At 35.7% G+C, this 18622-nt stretch overlaps 1 protein-coding gene across 4 annotated transcripts in view; it reads right to left on the reverse strand.

The window, feature by feature from the left end:
• Nucleotides 1-18622, reverse strand: part of DPY19L4 (dpy-19 like 4) — a 60309-nt gene that overhangs the window by 34534 nt on the left and 7153 nt on the right. For 2 of the 4 annotated variants that reach the window (XM_069086613.1, XM_069086615.1), the window contains 6 exons: nucleotides 13539-13655; nucleotides 11411-11535; nucleotides 9654-9744; nucleotides 8491-8612; nucleotides 8240-8385; nucleotides 3222-3345 (listed from right to left, as the gene is read on the reverse strand). In XM_069086613.1, coding sequence (XP_068942714.1) covers nucleotides 3222-3345; nucleotides 8240-8385; nucleotides 8491-8612; nucleotides 9654-9744; nucleotides 11411-11535; nucleotides 13539-13655 — 725 coding nt within the window. Of the gene's footprint in view, nucleotides 1-3221; nucleotides 3346-8239; nucleotides 8386-8490; nucleotides 8613-9653; nucleotides 9745-11410; nucleotides 11536-13538; nucleotides 13656-15183; nucleotides 15415-18622 lie in introns of those variants that run through there. The other 2 variants (XM_069086614.1, XM_069086616.1) reach the window with 2 other exon arrangements.

An 18622-nucleotide genomic window follows, 5' to 3' on the forward strand; every position in this document is an offset into this window, starting at 1 on the left:
ATTTTAATCCACTATGAGACCACATAATTGTTACTAGATAAAAATGACAACATTGAGCTCTGAATAAGGAAACTTTGGGACACAATCAGTCACTATAGAGGCAGCTGGACACTGTGTAAAAAAGTCAAGACTTGGAATCAGGAAATCCATCATAAGCAAGTCCTAATCTTAAAATGCTAAGTGAAACATAATCTATTTCATAAGGAAGCTATAATCAAAGCACTTTGCATACCTTAAAATGCTGTACAAATGTGAGTTATTGCTACTGGGAAGATTTCACAGCAGAAAAATAGGGATGAGAGAAAAAGAAAAAAGAAAATATGAATGTTAAAGGATATTCTACTATAACCCACCTCCTGTACACACATACAAAATCCTCAAAAGATCAATCAGAATTTTTTTTTAAATATAAAAGAAAGGAGTAAAAGAAGAAAAATGAAGAAAGAGAAGCTGAAAGCACATGCAATTCATTTTTGTCAGTCTGATTCTTTCCTTTAGAAGTATAGCCTATTAGATAAAGGAAGAATTGTTTTTCCCTGAGATAAAATATCAAGAACCTAGGCAGGAAAGTATCCAATAGAAAGCTAGCTCTGGACTGAGCTCAAAAAGCAAAAGAGCTATCTATTCCTGACTCTCCAAAGTATGAACTAACTTGAGTACCTTAAAAAGAAGACTATTATCAGAAACATTTAGGTAATTTCAACTAAATAATGCAAATTAAAAAATTATAAATCTGTGGTGTTTTCATCCTAGAGAAAGGTCTACTCCATTGCTTTATTGTGGCAAGAAGGTGATTCCTGGGGCGGCCAGGTAGCACAGCAAGTAAGAGCACTGGCTCCACTGTCGGGATGACTTGTGGATCGAATCTGGGCTCAGACACTTAGCACCCACCCAGAAACACCTGGCTGTGTAACCTTGAACAAGTTACTTAACCCCAATTGCTTAGGGGCGGCCAGGTGGCTCAGTGAGTAAGAGCACTGGCTCCAGTGTTGGGATGACCTGGGATCAAATCCGGGCTCAGATACTTAGCACCATACCCAGAAATAACTGGCCCTGTAACCTTGAGCAAGTAACTTAACCCCAATCACTTAAAAAAAAAAATAAAGAAGGTGACTCCCTGAAGGCTGTCAGTGGAGTGCCAGTTATGTTAAGTTTTACCAGACTAGAAAAGTTTTTAAGTACAATGTGGCAAAAGACTTTCTACCTGGCCTAGCTAAGCAAGGAGAAGGTCATCTTCATTAAGCAGCCAACTGGTGATGAACTCGAACTATAGAAACCAATGAAACAAAGAAAAATTACAAAATGACCCTTAGTTCTGTGCAGGTCCTCTTCCGGTGATATTAATGGGCAGAGGGTGCTGAGAATTACATAGTTACTATGCCATTTATGAAAACTAACTTAGCTGGTCATAGTCTAAATGTAAGACCCTTGTGTCCAGTGACTAACAAGGAGAGATCCTACTGGAGGAAGTAAGTCATTTCAATCTTAACATTTTCAATGTAAATTAAACCAGAAGACAGAAGACAGTTGAAGCTAAATGGAAGAATGCCTCAAATGCCCTCCCTCCTTAGACACAGGAGTCACCTGAATTAGTTCTTATCATGACTCCAAAAGCAAATAAGAAAGTTCATTTCATGGGACTCCTGGATATTATGTATCACAGCATCCATGGCAAGCATTTTAAAGAGACTATCATAAAGAAATCATCTTACATGGAAACATCTGTTGCAGGGGATAAGGAAGCAGAGAAAATCTATAAAGAACATGGTAAGACCGACTTTCAATGCAAAGGTGGATGGGGAAGGACAGTGAAAAGTATGTTGGGAAATGTAGTTCAGGAGTAATAAATGAAAGAGAACAAAGGTTCACAGACTCTCTCTCTCTCTACATATAAATACATACATATATATATATATACATACATACATACGTACACACATATGGGAGGGGGAAAGGAGGGAGAGATGGAGAGAGACATAGAGAGATAGGGAAAAGGAAAGGGGAGAGACAAAGAAGGGGAAAAGGAAATGAGAAAGACAGAAAGAGCAGGAAGGACATCTTTGAGAGTGTGAGAAAGATATAAGCAGATTTTCATAAATGACATGCTATATAGCAGATTATTGTTTTATAGTTATGAAATTGACTAGGAAAAAAGTGTAAAACAGCAGTTTTTAATGCTATCAGGCTTGGAATGACTGTATTAAGCCTTAGGAGAGAAGTTAAGCTCTTTAATGTCAAGACTTAGAAGGTAGTGGAGATGTCATTTGGAGAAGGAAAGTATGCTGTCTTGGTACAAATACAAGTTTCTCCCTTGAATATACCTTAAATTTTTAGTAATTAAATTTAAATGGTTTAAAATTGATGTGAAAACATATTTCCAGTGAAAGTTTTTAAACATTTCTTTCAATTCAAATAAAGTCATTTAATTCATTTTCGTCATTACTGTTGTCTTCACCACATTCACAACTGGTCTTTCTCTTACTGAGTGTGTGATTTAAGCAACACAGATTTGGTCAAGTCAAATCTAATTTGGGGAAAAATTTAATTCTTTTGGAACTTGAAAGTGAACTTTTGGGTGTGTCACCATATACACACCCAGTTCCTCTTTACAGATAATAGAATTTAAAAGGTTTGCTTTTCTTGTACACCCATCCTAATCCCTATGCTCTCTTACCTTAGGAAGTACCTAGGGCAACTATTTGACCCATTTATCTACTCTCCCAAATCCCTCTCCAAGTTAAGACATGCTGACCGAAAACAGAAGTTAAATGTTCAAAAAATATAAAACAAAAATTAACACAGTCACTGGAATGTATTTTGTATGTTCGTGTATGTGTAATCTGACCCATGTGTTCATTCTCTTATGCTGAAAGGCTAGCTTGAAGCACCAAAACTGGGGAAGGCAATTAAGGGTCAAGATCTGTTGATATTTCCATGGTCCAGCCAGTGAGGACAAAGCTTAATCTAGAAAAGGACAAAGGAGTCATCATTTCATTGTTAAATCACATTATGAAACTATAATTACAACTAATCTTTCTGTCTAAAAATAACCACAGGGTCCATATTCTGGATGGTCTGTTAGGATTAAAAGCCATATACCTAATGATGTGCAATAGGTTTCACTGATTATTGATCCCCAGTATACCTAAATTTGGAAAATTACAAGTTATTTTAACATGGTAGTATACAGGGTCTTAGCAAACCAGAGTTTAGCATTTTACCTCTACAGAAGTATTTATGTTGTTTTTCAAATAGCCTGTAAGAGCAGCAACCTGACATGCAAAGTATGGTAGTGCCCAGTTTTCTCTTAAAGGAATAGAATACTCGATTCTTGTTGTATCTACCCTAAAATGAAAAAAAAAAAAAACAGAAGAAAAGTCAAGTTAAATTAGCTCAATGTAATTAGAAACTTTGGTTATTAGTGCCAGCCTCACAGTCACAATAGCTAATATCTCTACCAAAATTCCTTGGTTCTTCACATTTGAAGAAGCTTCGAAAGAGTTTTCTGTATAGCAATAGCTAAAAGGATAACTTACAGGATCAGCAGTACTTTCCATACAATTTCCAAGAAAAGAGACATATCATTACAAACATACTTGCTGATTATAAAGCATGTTTTAGTTCTCTTAACCCATGATCAAAAGAAGCTACCATATTGCTAACTAATGCCAACCCAAGATCAACCACTATTATTTTTCAGGATTACATTGCTAAGCCACACACACACACACACACACACACACACACACGTCACAAGTACAAGCAGTAGTTGTGCTATATTGTTTGTCCTGGTGACACTTTTTCTCCATTGGTACTTTCAGCTACCCTACAGCATGGCCAGAAAGGCAGCATGGCATAGTGGATAAAAGGTAGGCCTCACTGAGAGAAGTATCCATATTCAAATCCTTTCTCATCTGACATTTAGTAGCCACTTAAATGTAGGCAGATCACAACTTCTCAATGGCCCAAGAAGCTCTCTTGGACTAAAACTTATAGACAAGTTGCTGATTTGCATCTGTGGAGAGAGTTGCATACCAGGGGTTTCTTATATCAATAAAATCACAGGTCTAGATCAAAATAAACAAATAAGTACTCCAAAGTTATCCTTGGCTACTGTCCATTCCGCCACAAATCACAATCAGTAGAGTTCTGCCACAGCAAATAGTTTCTATGCTAGTTGACATGGCACATTTTAAGGCCTAATTTTTTATTTTCTCTATTTAAACCTGTGATTTATATATATATTGCTTTTTGGAGGGCAATTGGGGTTAAGTGACTTGCCCAAGGTCACATGGCTAGTTTTTGTGTTAAGTGTCTGAGGCCAGATTTGAACTCAGGTCCTCCTGACTCCAGGGCCAATGCTCTATCCACTGTGCCACCTAGCCGCCCCTGTGATTTAGATATTGCAGAGAAATTTTGATGAGAAAAATTCCCCTCTATTAATGCAGAACAGTAACTATTCTACAACATTCAGACTTAAGAGAATTGCTTGGAGAATAAAGAAGCTAAGTAACTTGCTGTTGTTACAATCCATTATGTCAGGGGCTGGACTTAAAGCCAGTTTTTCATGACAGACCACATCATACCATGATATGGTATCAAGCTGGGATATAGCATTTAAATATATTAAGTATGGCTCAAGGTATTGCCACTAAGTATGTTCTAAGAAATGATTGTGGCATTATGGCAAGTTTGAGTTGCTGATAAAATGTGGAATTTTAGGCCACACTGAAGCTCTTCTCCAGTCTACTTAAATATATGCTTTCTTTTGCCATTTGGTCATCTACTCCACTGTACTAACAAGTACACTTATGAAGCAGGATTTCCTGACTCCTGTCAATTTGGAAGTAGTTCTATGTAGCTTCCTGGTACAGACTACAAGACATCTATTTCTCCTCCTTATTAATTCACTGCACCATTTAAATTTGTAAATTGATCTAGGCTCTCTTACACATTCTGTGATTCCAGACCATCATTAGGATAAAGAAGGTTTTATAAGCGTATTTCAAAGACTTTTTAATAATATATTATTAAAGTATGCTGTTTGTAAGCATTTCCTTGAAAATTGGAGTACAATTCAACATTCTTTTAAAGTCCATCATTAAAACCTGTAGCATAGATAGACACAGTTTGAATACAATGGAAATTATCATACTCTCTAGAACAGAGGATGGACAGGATAGGACAGGATGGGGCAGGACACCATAAACTCTAATATTAATAACTATGCCAACATATAACACGAACATTTTTAGAAACTTCTCTGGGCAGCTAAAATGATTTCCAGGCAACCAGAGTCTAGGTCTTCAGACGGTGTCAAAAGGTTTCCTGAAGCTGATGTATACCATATAAAGGCTTCAATATACTATAATTTTATATAAGAGTAATCAATTAGAACATAAGGGTTATTACTTGAAAAGAATGTTTCAACTACTATAAAATATGTTGACAGAACTTAACATACTCGAAAGTTTACTACTAGCCCCTTGCCCCTCTTCCTCCTCCTGCCCTCCATTCCCACCCCAGCATCATTCACTAAATGAGACAAATCAGCAGGGACTAACACCTTTCAATTCCCCACAGTTCCCAAGAAATCCCCCTCCCCCACACACTAAGGAAACTGTGTTATTACTGTCTCTTGGGCTTTCATGTCCTGACTTTTAAGTGCTATGATTGCCTAGGCTTTACATTAAAATTTTTAAAGAACTGCATGTTAATGCCTTGATGAATTAAAAAAAACAAACAAACCATGTGTCAAACAAATTGTCTTTTTTTTTTTAAATAGCATATTTTGGATAAATCAAAACAATCTTCTATATGCCAATATCAAGATCTTATAGATAACCTTCTTTGTCAGCAAAAACATCTATGACTCCATGCCTTGTTGTTTTTATGCTTCTAGATTATAAAAATAAACTATAACAAAATTTCGAAGTTGGCATGGGAATCTTGAAATTAGCTACAGAATCTTAAAGATGGAAGGACCCTAATTTAGTTCCTTACAGCAGTGGTATCAAATCCAAATAGAAATGGGGGTCACTAAACCCTACATAAAAATCCCTAAAAATGATATACTGGCTTAGAAAGTGATACATTAATATTATCTATGTTTTATCGTATTTTTACTTATTTTGTTAAATATTTCCCAATTACATTTTACTCTGGTTTGGGCTACACTCAGGAGTGTTGTGAGCAGCATGAGGATCACGGGCCACACATCTAACACCTCTGCCTTACAGGATATATCAGCTTCACTATAATATTCTCAACAAGTAATGATCCAGCCTCTAATTAAGAGTAATTTATTGCCTCTAATAAAGGGTAATCTGCTTATGTACATCGGGCAGCCTATTTCACTGGCAGGGAACTCACAATTTTTCTTCTCCATACTGAATCAAAAATCCACCTCCTTAACATTTCTACCTGTTGGTCCTAGTTCTCCCTTCAGGTAAGACATTTCTAAGCCCTCTTCTACATGACAGTCCTTCAACTATCTGAAGGCATATTATATCACCTATAAATGTCTTATTTCAGAAGAAATCCACCTCATCTCTTTTATTGATCCTAATAAGGTTTAAAGTTCCTCCCTCCTTCTCCTCCTCTCACTGCCAGAAGTAACCAAGGTCAGAATGTAGCTAATTATCTGTCATAACAATAAGAAGGCAATCTCTCAAAATCAACTATATTTCCACCTTGTACAAATTCTGTAACTTCTTTCAAACCAGATCTCCTTTAAGTAAGTCCCCTTCCCTCTACTTCTTGTTTGATATTGAAACATTCTTCTTAATCCTGTAAGCAAACAATCTTCCAGAACCACAGACAACTAGTAGTTCCTTTTCTGTGATGGTTATCTTGGAATTAAAAAACTTTTGCAATTCATAGCATTACTCTCCCAGTTCTCCTTCTGTCTGACTAACTTCAGTTTCCTTTGCTAGATCATCATCTATATCCTGTCTCTTTTCTCTTCTCTCAATGACCTATCATCTTCTAGGAGTTAAATGATCACCTCTATGATGACTCCTACATTTACATATCTAACCCTTCTTTCTCTCCTGAGATCCAGGTCCACTATCAGTTTAAGCGACATTATTAACTAGATGTCCCATATGCATCTCAAACTCAATTTGCCAAAACCGATTTCAACATTTTTCACCTATAACCACCCTTCTTCCTAACCATTCTTCTAGTCAAATAGATGTGCAGTTTCGGAGTGATCATTGACTCTTTTCTCCTCACTACCCCTCAAATCAAATCAATAAGCACTTATTAAAGCAAGTGCACCTACTGTTTGACAGGCATTATACTAAGTGGTGGGGATTCACAGAAAGGCAAAAAAAGGCTCTGACTTCAAGGAGCCAACATGCAAACAACTATGTAGAAACAAACTATATGTGGAATTTCAAGCATGGGGTACAGCTAGGGAAAATACACAGAGCTGAAAGAAACATCTCAGTCAAGGAACAGGCCAATGTCACTGGATAGCAAAATGTATGGAGGGGAATATTTATATGTCCAAATAGTTGTCAAATCTTACAAAAACTCCATCTCCACAACATATTTCATATATGTGCCCTTCATTTCATTCACACTGCAACCACCCTACTTGATTACCTTTTGCTGTCTCTCAACTGCCATAAATTTTTAATTGGTGTCCCTCTATCCTCCAACTAGCTGCTACTAGACTTATTTTCCATTATTTGTTCTGAAATATTGTGGTCCAACCAAACTGACCTACTTTCTGACACCCACACGTGGCGCTCTATCTCCATCTCCTACTTATGTGTCTATGCACAGACTGTCTTCCTGATGTGCTCTCCAATCTCACTTCTATCCCTTGTAATTTCTAGTTTCATTCTGCCTTAGCTTAAGTTTTACCTCCTACATGGGGCATTCTTGAGCCTCCTGTGTTTAATGCATCCCACCCCAGTCTCAACAAAATGACTTAATCTACTTGGTATCAATTTTATATTTACTTATCTGTGTACATGTTGTCATCCTCCCAATTCAGTTTTTACTTTGCATCTAGCATAGTACCTGGTACAAAGCAGATGCTTAAGAAATACTAGATGAAATTAATTCCTCTCAGCAGATTAACAGTTTTAAACAAAAGAGGAGGGAGGAAAGGGATATATATATATTTCTGACAACTGAAAAAATGGAGTCTCAAAAATAAGTATATCTACTGAAGCAAAAAACACCCCAAATGACTTTTGAGAAGTAATAGGAAATTATTTCTTACCTATTAATAATGAACCATGCAACAGTAAGCATTCCTGCTAGCCAAGTTCCACTCATAACCCAGCTTGTAACAAACAATGCAGTCACATAAATTCCCTGCAATCCAAAAACTATGCCAATATAGAAATACACTGGCTCGATAACCTCCTGAAACAGGGAAATGAATGATGTTAGGATGGCATTAGTGAACTACTGTAATGCTAAAAAATTTGAATTATATAAATATTGGTAAGCTACAGGAATAATGCATACTTCACTACCAGTTGCTTGATACAGTACGCTGGCAATCAGTTCTGGATACAAAGTCATTTGCTGCACTGCATTTATAGTCTTCAGTGATACAGTTCTGTTGTTGTGTGTAAGCTCATAAACACCTAAAGACAGAAAAATTCTTCTCTAGATTATTTATTTTGACTTTTACAACCATGTAAAACCATATGGCTTTTGGCTGCCAGGCTCATAGGAACTACTGCTAGCAAAAATATGTTTAAGTTATCCAGGAAAAAACTCTACAAATTAATGTCAAAATTTTTAGCATGCAAAGTCAGGAATGATAATTTTATCAATAAATACTGCTGAAAAAGAATCCACACCAAAGGAAAATATAATGTTACAAGACTAATTATAATAGCACATTAATGAATTTTTTTGCCTTTATTGAATCTTTCTCTAATATCTAAAACCTGATTTGTTCAGTTATTTTCTTGCTATACATATTCATGACAGTACATAATTTAGTGGGTACCTGGAAGTCTAAAAAGACACTTCACAAAAAAGTTCCATCAACAGAAGGATGTACATGAAGAAGTGAAAGAAAGAAAAGCAAAAATATTATGAGGTAAAGATGAGATAGTTGAGTTCTACTTTGAAATTATGGTACATTCAAAGAAAGAAAGCACAGAAGCAACTGCAATCTCTTGTCTATTTCAATAAATCCGATCCTGATATCACCTTAGACATTTTTAACTGTTCTGCCTTTCTAACGTATTTACATAAATATATAGCTGATCCCATAAATATTCTATAGTGGAAGTAGAATTTTCGAAAGCAATCAAAAAGTTAAAAAAGTGAGGTATGTCACAGTAAAACAGATTCATTAATGTAAAAAATGAGAGAGAGGCAAGTCATCCTTAAAGATGTTTTTCAAAAGCTTAAAAAGTAGCTTTGAAAAATGTTTTATTTGATCCTGGGAACTCTTCTCAATATAGGTTTCATATCAGAATTACGAAAGACAACCTATAATATTATCCTTTATATTATTCATTCTTTTGATTAAGTTTGAGAAAGATCAAGAATTACCCTAAAACAATCTGATTTTCCTATAACAGATCCTGACACTCAGGTGCTCTTATTTGTAATTTTTGTTTACTTCAGAAGCCTTTTAGTGATTAAACATGTAAATAAGAGTGTCATACCTCTTTCAAATGAAGGAGCCTTTAACATTTCTTTATAAAAGGAGTAATAAATGGCACTGTCACCCTGAAATGTGATTTCCCGTTCAAGTTCCTAAAAGAAAATCAAATTATTATTAAAATTGTCATTAATTTAATTTCTTCCACAATTTTCCTTTTCCCTTTATTTTTTAGAATGACTAAATATTGTCAAACAGGTTGATTTCCTGCTATGACTTTAGATGTATGGCATAGATTCCATAGAAGATAAGATTTCTGATTAATTTGCAATTTATTTATTCCTTTATTCAAAGAAATGTTCAAATTTTCCTAAATAAACTAAAAGTCATGTTGAGAAGGTAAGACTTTTTTCATAATCTGATAATTATGTCCTAATGAAACAAAATATCTAAAATGGACTGTAATTTGTAATTTACCTTTCAGAATACAGAAAAAGTCTAGGACAGAAATCAGAAGAAATGTCTTAAGAATAAGAGGACAATGGAACAAGTGATCATGAAAAGTGAAGTGTTATTATATAAATCAAGAATAGATTTAATAGGAAATGATTCATGTTTTCAATTCTACATAATAAAAGACAACAGAATAAAACCCAATAGTGATATCTGTTCTATTATTCCTCCAATAACATACCAAAAAGCTTCTAGTTGGGGCCAAGTACTGGATAAAAAAAAATGCTATAAAGTACTTCTGGAAATTCAGTAGAAGAGGCAGAAAATATTTTGAAGCTGTTAAAATGATTTCTTCATAAAAACCATCTTGGAACTCCCTCTTTACGACCTTGAATAAAGCTTTTATGAAGACCTAAATCTCATTCACAAGACAAACATTTCCAAAAGTTAAATTCTATAATAAAAATAGACTACATTTGCCTACAACCTCAAAGATGCAAACTCTGAAATGCTTGCAAGTAAATATAATATACCCCAGTAGCTTTTGCCAAGTCAAAAAAGTAGGCTAAAGTATAGAGGACCATTTCTATTACTCAGAATTTTTGTCAAAAAAAACATCACCAGCTAGGCTAAAGTAAAACTAAAGGAGATGAACAATGATAACATTGTGAACTGTGTTAGCTTACATCAATGAATGACAAATTTCATTCACAGGATTGTTCTGCAAACTAGAAATCTAAATATAATTGTAAAGTTAAGTACCAAAACAGAATTATTTGAACAGAAAAAACCATGATAAACAACATAGTTACTAAGGATTCCACTTATTCAATAGACTCCATTTAATCATAGATGGAGCTTACCTATGCTAACACAACAAAACATCTTAAAAATTATGTGGTTTATCTCTCTTGATTTTTTTTTTCCTGGGGTGGGAAGGAGGAGGGGTAGGCAACTGAAAACTAGACCATTACAAACATCCTAAGTACTGAAAATTAATATTAATATTGAAACATTAACAAGGAATAATTATAGAGTACCTTTAGTACAAATAAAATATTTTAATAATTGGTGACATTTAGTTGTCATATTTAGTTGAATGAGTTTCATAATGTAACACTACCCACCACAGATAGGCCACAGTTAAAGGCCTGAGGAAAAAAGCTATTGAATATTTCATAAACTAAACTGTTCTCAAAAATATTTCTATAGGTATGCCAAATAACACATTTTCTGAATAATCACAACTGTAAGTAATGCAAACCTTAAAGTATCTACAGATAAAGTATATTCTATATATCTAGCTCCCTATAAAACACATTTCTCAACAACATAAAATACTTAGGTATCCTCAAAATTCTGCCTTACCTGTCTGCTGGAAAACCAGAATCTCCGTTCATGGTATGTTGACAAATATAGCGCATACATCATACCACTAGTAACTGCTGCAAGACAGCCCAAGAAAAGCTTTGCAAAACGCTGAAATAACACATCTGAAAAAGGACAGTAAAAGCAATCATATGTATACACACACACATATATAAACATATACATACATATATGTGTATATACACACATGCACACTAAAGTAGTACCCTAAGGGAATTTCATCACAATATAGCCTGTTTATTTAAAATTAAAATTAAATGTAGAACACTCTCAATATGACTACAACTATTTCGTGAAAATGAGAGAATGCCCTCACAAAAGGACTTCAAACACATACCACAAATACACTACTAAGCAATAAAGAAAAATAGAAAAGCAAATTTCATGTAGATTACTAAAACATATGAAAAACCATTTTCCTTTTAAATCTTTTTAATTTGTAAAATTAGGATTAATACCTCCCTGCTTTCAGGTTGATTTAAGGGCTATTATTACTTGCAAAGCACTATTAAGGCATTCACTATATCATTTAATTGAAATGTTCCACAAGATCAGGGTTCCTAACCTAAGGTCTATGAATATTTTTTTAAAAATAGAATTGATTTCCTTTATAATCCTACATAATTTTAGGCACTTAAAAGCATTATTCTGAAATGGGGTCTACAGGCTTCACCAGACTGTTAAAGGGGACAAAAATAGGTTAAGAAACCTTATACTAAAGAGATGTTTATACTTAAAATATGTGAGAAACACTAGTATCTAATAAACCAGAGGTTAATAGGCTTGAACTAAAATTTGAAAAATGTTGCAAGTACTTAGCTAACATTGCATTATTGCTTAATGATTATGCTTATTAACATAAGATAATATTAGGAAATAAAAATAAGCAAAATTTCAAAATTAGAAAGACTTTGACAGAGGCCTTTTAAGTAACCTGAATGTAAAATATTAATTTGGATGATTATTCATTCTTGATTGACATCAATTTAATCCAATACTGGGGAGTAAAATTTCCACCAGAACATATCAGATGCATCAAGAACCAATTTCTATATCTGAATGTTGGCCTACTAAACATTTTGTTCAAGATTTTTTACTATGTGTGTGTAGGAAAAAGATCAGTGTTTATGCACATATTAAAAAAAAAAAACAACAACCCCAAAACACCCTCTAATACTAGCTGAAAAAAAAAAACGTACTAACTAAAATTTTCAGCTTAGTTCAAAATTTTTGGCTTAGAACTTCTAGTATTAAGTGCTGAAATTTTTAGCTTCTAAGGAATATCAGTTTAAAATATAGGATGAAAATAAAGCAGCTTACTTTTGATTTCAGTGACGCTATTGACATATACCATACAATCTAGGACTAATCACAATCACATAATTTCTACATGTCATAGTATCTTCATTTGTAAAATAAAAATAACCACAAAGCTTAGCTACCGGATTCATCATTCTGTTAACTAGGAAAAAAGTAAAGTACTGCAAAGCCAGTTCTGAATTTGCAAATGATCCTTTTTCCAACTTGCAAGTTTGTTGTCTGAGACTTGGAGACACTTTGCCATAGAAAACATTAATTCTTCAGACCAGGCCAAAAAGCATCACTGAAATATTGTTTATTTTAAATTAGCCTTTTCTTTGAAACATCCTGAAGTATATTTAAATCAAATAAAATACTTTTAAAATCTAAGATCTATAGTGCCCAAAACCCTTAGGATAATCAGTCTATGCCCTGAGCTCATATGATGGAGCTGGCCACCATCATTTTGTAAGATTAAGAAAACAGATGAAGAAACAATAATGACAACAGAGGCACAAGGAGTTAAAAAAAAAAAAAAAGGCAAAGTCACTCTCTATAGCAGAGACTGATTTCTATCCCTTTGGGTCCCAAAATCAAGTTGATGACTTTTTTTTCCTAAATCAAGTGAAATGGAAATGGGGGAAGTAGAAAAAAGTTGATGATGATGAAAAAAAGTTCCAACAATTATGCATTCAAGTAGCCAACCAAATAGATAGATGGAGATCAGGAGGAAGAAGAAAAGGGAAGTTTAAGGATATTGTAGCTATAGGAAAAGATAAGAGAGAACTCTGAAACCAATATGACTTACATTTGGGAGACCTCCTCATTGATGGAATATCTCTGGTTTTCTCTGGCAGAGTTTGTAAAGCTGTGTGTTCATTTTCAAGACTTGACTTTTTTCTTTCACGTAATTCTGGAGTTGATCCTTAACATGTAAGAAAGTTACTTCAACTTTAAATGTAGTTAACAATTATCCTAAATTGTTAAGTAAGCAAACTGTAGAAGTAGAAATGTATTGAAATATTTCTGATACTGAGAAAATATTCTAAGTATTCTACCATTTTATCTCTCACAAGTATTCCTTCCTCTCTATTCCCACTGTTACTATTCAAGTACAACTATCATTACCACCCACCTGGACTACAACAGTCTCCCCACAGCAGGTAATCATGCCTCTTTCTCTCTTCTTGAAAGTACCTTTTACAGTAATCTCACAGGATCATAGACTTAAAGAGTCTGAAGAGACTTTAAGAGAATTCAGTCCCCTCATTTTACAGAGGAGGAAACCGAGGCTAAGAGATTGAATGACTTGCCCAAGGTCATACAAATAGTCTAAATTTGAACCCAGGTCCTCTGAGTATAAATCTAACGTCTTTTCTATTACACTATGTTTTTCCATTAATCATCTGTATATGGATCAAGTTATCTCACACTTCTACTAAAAATTTTCCAGTGGTTCCATACTTCCTAGTGAATAAAATTCTAATTATTTCCCTTCTCATTCAATGTTTCCTACAATTTGATGCTATCTACCAAATTTTCCTGCTTCTAGGTCTTTGTCATCACTATTCCCCAGACCTAGAATGTCCTGCTTGCCCTCTTTACCTACTGAATTCCTTGTTCCTTGTTTAATCATTTCAGTCGTGTCTGACTTTTTATGATCAATGTGGGGTTTTCTTGGCAAAGATACTGGAATGATTTGTCATTACCTTCTCCAGCTCATTTTACAAATGAGGAAACTGAGGCAAGCAGGGTTAAGTGATTTGCTCAGGGTCACGAAGCTAATAAGTGTCTAAAGCTGGATATGAACTCAGAAAGATCAGTCTACCTGACTCCAGGTCCAGCACTCTAACCACTACACCACCTAGCTGAACCTACCAGTTCTTTAAATTATGATGCATCAAATGCAACCTCTTCCATGAAGCCCAGTTTACGTCAACTATTCTAAATCAAAAATTGGTAATCACTCCATGCCACCATCCCTTGTATCTTAGAACTTTTCTTTTTGCATCTAATATGCTTGCATATTATCATGTATTATCCTTATCAGTGTAAGTCCTCTACTAGAATATGATCTATGAATTACTGCATAAAGAAGTCCAAAGGCACTTCTCTGTATCTCCTCCAACACCTACCAGCAGAGATACCAACTAAATATCTATGAACAAATTAATCAGTTTTCCCCTGCCTTAGATCTCTTCCAGTTCAAGTTCACCAAACACTAGGCTGCTAAAATGATTTTCCTGAAGCATAAGTCCGACCCTGTCACTCATCCTCCCCTTACTATGAAAATGCTAGTGACTCCCTATAACATCTAGGATCAAATATGAAATCTTATGCTTGACGGTATGAGAACCAGTGTGGCTTCAGAAAGGGCCAAGGAATGGTCAATATGGAACTTGCTGCCCAATAATTATAGGAGAAATGCCAGGAACAGAACAACATTTATTAACCTGACCAAGGTCTCTGTCAGTCATGAGGTGATGTGGAAGATCATGGCAAAATTTGGTTGCCTGGAGAAGTTCATCAGTATTGTAAACCAATTTCATGATGGCATGCTTTCATGGGCTCTGGATGAAGGACGAAGCTCTTATGATTTCCCAGTTATCAATGGAGTGAAGTAGGGTTGTGTGCTTGCTCCCCATGCTTTTTAGCATGATGCTTCCCATGATGTTATCAGATGCCTTCAACAAGGATGAAAACAGCATCAAGGTCAGCTACCACACAGATGGTAAACTATTTAACTTGAAAAGGCTATAAGCCAAGACCAAAGTGGAGGAAGAGTTGGTGCATGATTTTTTTGTTTGCAGATGATTATGCATTCAGCGCAGTCTCTGAGGCTGAGATGCAACAGAGTATGAATCGAATCTCTGCCACCTGTACTAACGTTGGCCTGACAATCAACACCAAGAAAACAGAGGTCCTTCTATTAGCCTATACCGCATTATGCATACATGGAACTGTTGGTCACAGAAATTGGGGAAATTTTGAATACTGTGGATAAGTTCACTTACCTTGGCAATATACTTTCCAGGGAGGTCCACATAGATAATAAGGTTGATGCACATATTGCCAGAGGTAGATCAGTGCTTGGGAAACTCCAAAAGAAAATTCAGGACAGAAGAGGTATAGGCTACATACCAAACTGAAGGTCTACAGAGACATTTTGCTGACTTCACTGTTGTATGCCTGTGAAACTTGGATACTCCATGAGCAACATGCCAGCAAAGTGAACCACTTCCACTTGAATTGTATTAGAAGATTCTGAAGATAACCTAATAACATTAGGTACCCGACACTGAAGTCCCCTCTTGAGTTGAAATACCAAGCATTCAAATTCTGCTTCAGAGAGCACAACTCCAATGAGCTGGCCACTAAGCCTGAATGACAAACACATGCTTACGTAGAAGACTATTTTACAGAGAACTTGTACAAGGGAAGCTCTCACATAGCAGTCAGAAGAAGTGGTACAATGACACTCTCAAGGTCTCTCTGAAAAACTGCAGTACTGATTGTGAGACATGGGAGACGCTGGCACAGACCATCCATCATGGCATATCTGCATCAAAGAAGATGCTGTATTCTACAAGCAAAGCCAAACCACAGTAGAACAAAGGAAATGTGAGCTGCATAAATCCAGACACCTCTAACCCAAATATTTTAATGGACTGCTTGTGTTCAACCTATGGGTAAAGCCTTCTGAGCCTGTACTGGACTGATCTGCTACATTTAAACCTACTGTAGTACCCTGACCCCAACATAATGATGCCACTGGTCCTCTAAAGAAAAAAAAAGGACAAACAACAACCACACATTTGCCATGTCACCTCCCTTTCACCTCCAGAATCAAACAAAAGATTGTTTGGCTTTTTAAGCCCCTTCTACCTTTCCTTTCTCATTCTCTCTTACTCCTCTCCACATATTCTCCAATCTAGTGATGCTGGCCTCTTTGCTGTTCTTTCACAAGACACTCCATCTCCAAATTCTGCACATTCTCACTGGATGTCCCCCATCCTTGGAACTCTCGACCCTATTTCTGGCTCGACTTCCTTTAAGTCACATCTCACCTTCTACAAAAAACCTTTCTTGATGCCTTTTAGTTGTATTCAACAAGCATTTATTAAGCACCTACTATGTACAAAAAAGATAAAATACAAGATAAGTTGAAGATAATCAACAGATAAAAGTCACTAGCACTAAGCATTATTGGGAAAGGCGTCATGCAAAAGTTGGGATTTTAGCTTAGAACAGAAAGAAGACAAAGGATCTGGGAAGAGGAGATAAGAAGGGGGAAGAGTTCCAGGCACAGGGGCCAGAGAATGAAAATGCCTAGAATAGGGGGATGGTAGGTCTAATGCTAGAAACAGCAAGGAAGCCAATGTTGTTAGACAACAGAGTATGTATTATCTATGTGTGTATAGATATACTCGCCAGGGGTGAGTAGAGGTGAGATTGAGAGGGAGGTAGTATAAGGAGTAAGAATACTGGAAAAGTGATGGAAGGGACTATCATTTAAGGTAGATGAATTTCACAGCTGCATACAGGATGAATTAGAGCAAAAAGACTTCTGGCAGGAAGACCAACCAGAAGGCCACTGCGATAGTGCAAAAATGAGATATTAAGGTTCTGGATAAGGGTGTGACAGCATAAGAGAAAAGGGGACATGTATAAGATACGTTACAAAGGTAGAAAATGACAGAACTTGGCAAATGATTGGATATGGAAGTGAGATGAAGAGCTGAGGAAGATGTATCAGTTGAGAGCCTAGGTAACTGTGAGGATGGTGATATAATAGGGAAGTTCAGAAGAAAAGAAATTTTTTGGGGGGAAGATAATGAGTTCAATTTTAGACATGTTGAGTTTAAGATGGTATCCAATAGGTAACTGGAGATATGAGACTAAAGGTCAGGAGAGAGGTTGGAGCCAGACAAATAAATATGTGAATCATATGTATAGAGTTGATACCAATAAGTCAAAAAGTATAAAGAGAAAAGAGGGCCCAGACATGTGTCTGGGGGGATATTCATGGTTAGCTGGCATAGCTCTGATGAAGATCTAGTAAAGGAGATTGAGAAAGAATAGTAAGAGAGGAGGAGAAAGCAATGTCATGAAAACATAGAAAAGAGAGTGCTTTTCCTCTCTATTTGTTTCCAATTTATCCTTTATATACTTTTGTTTGTACAAAGCTGTTTGCATGTTGTTTCCCACATTAAAGTGTAAGCTCCTTTAGATGGGGTACTGTTTTTGCCTTTCCCAGTACTTTATCCCAGTACTTGGCACAGAGTAGGCACTTAATAAGTACTTGCTGATTTGATTTCTTATTGCTCATCCCCACACAACTCACCATCTTCTAACTCCGTGCCTTTTCACTAGCTGTTCCCCATCCCTGAAATGCTCTGTCTCCACACCTCTGTCTCCTGGCTTCCCTAGGAAGTGTCCAAAAAATAGAGGCAACAATTTGTATGGACTCAATCCTGATTATACCACATCTGAAGCATTATGTCCAGTTCCCCATGACAAACTATAGTACAAAGAGAAGGGGGACCAAGATGATGAAGGTACAAGAGACCATCTCTGATGAGATTTTTTTTTTATTTTGGATTTTTTAAATTAAAATTTAACAAAAATTTCCCATGTTCTATCCCCCTCCCCCAGTGAAAAATAAATACAAAACCCTAACAAATAGTCAAGCAAAATAAATTCCCCCATTGGCCATGAATAACAAAAAAAAAAGCCTCAATCTGCACTCTGAGTAAATCTCCTCTCTGTTGGGATACTGGTAGCATGTGTTATCATGAATCCTCTGGAATAGTGGTAGATCATTGCACTGATCAGAGTTCTTAAATATTTCAAAACTGTATGTCTTTACCATGTTGTTATTGTACGAACTGT

The sequence above is a fragment of the Petaurus breviceps genome, unplaced genomic scaffold (genome assembly GCF_028583685.1).
Source record: "Petaurus breviceps papuanus isolate PSGF00001 unplaced genomic scaffold, PetGlider_PUasm1.0 179, whole genome shotgun sequence".
In the NCBI taxonomy this organism is placed as follows: domain Eukaryota; kingdom Metazoa; phylum Chordata; class Mammalia; order Diprotodontia; family Petauridae; genus Petaurus; species Petaurus breviceps.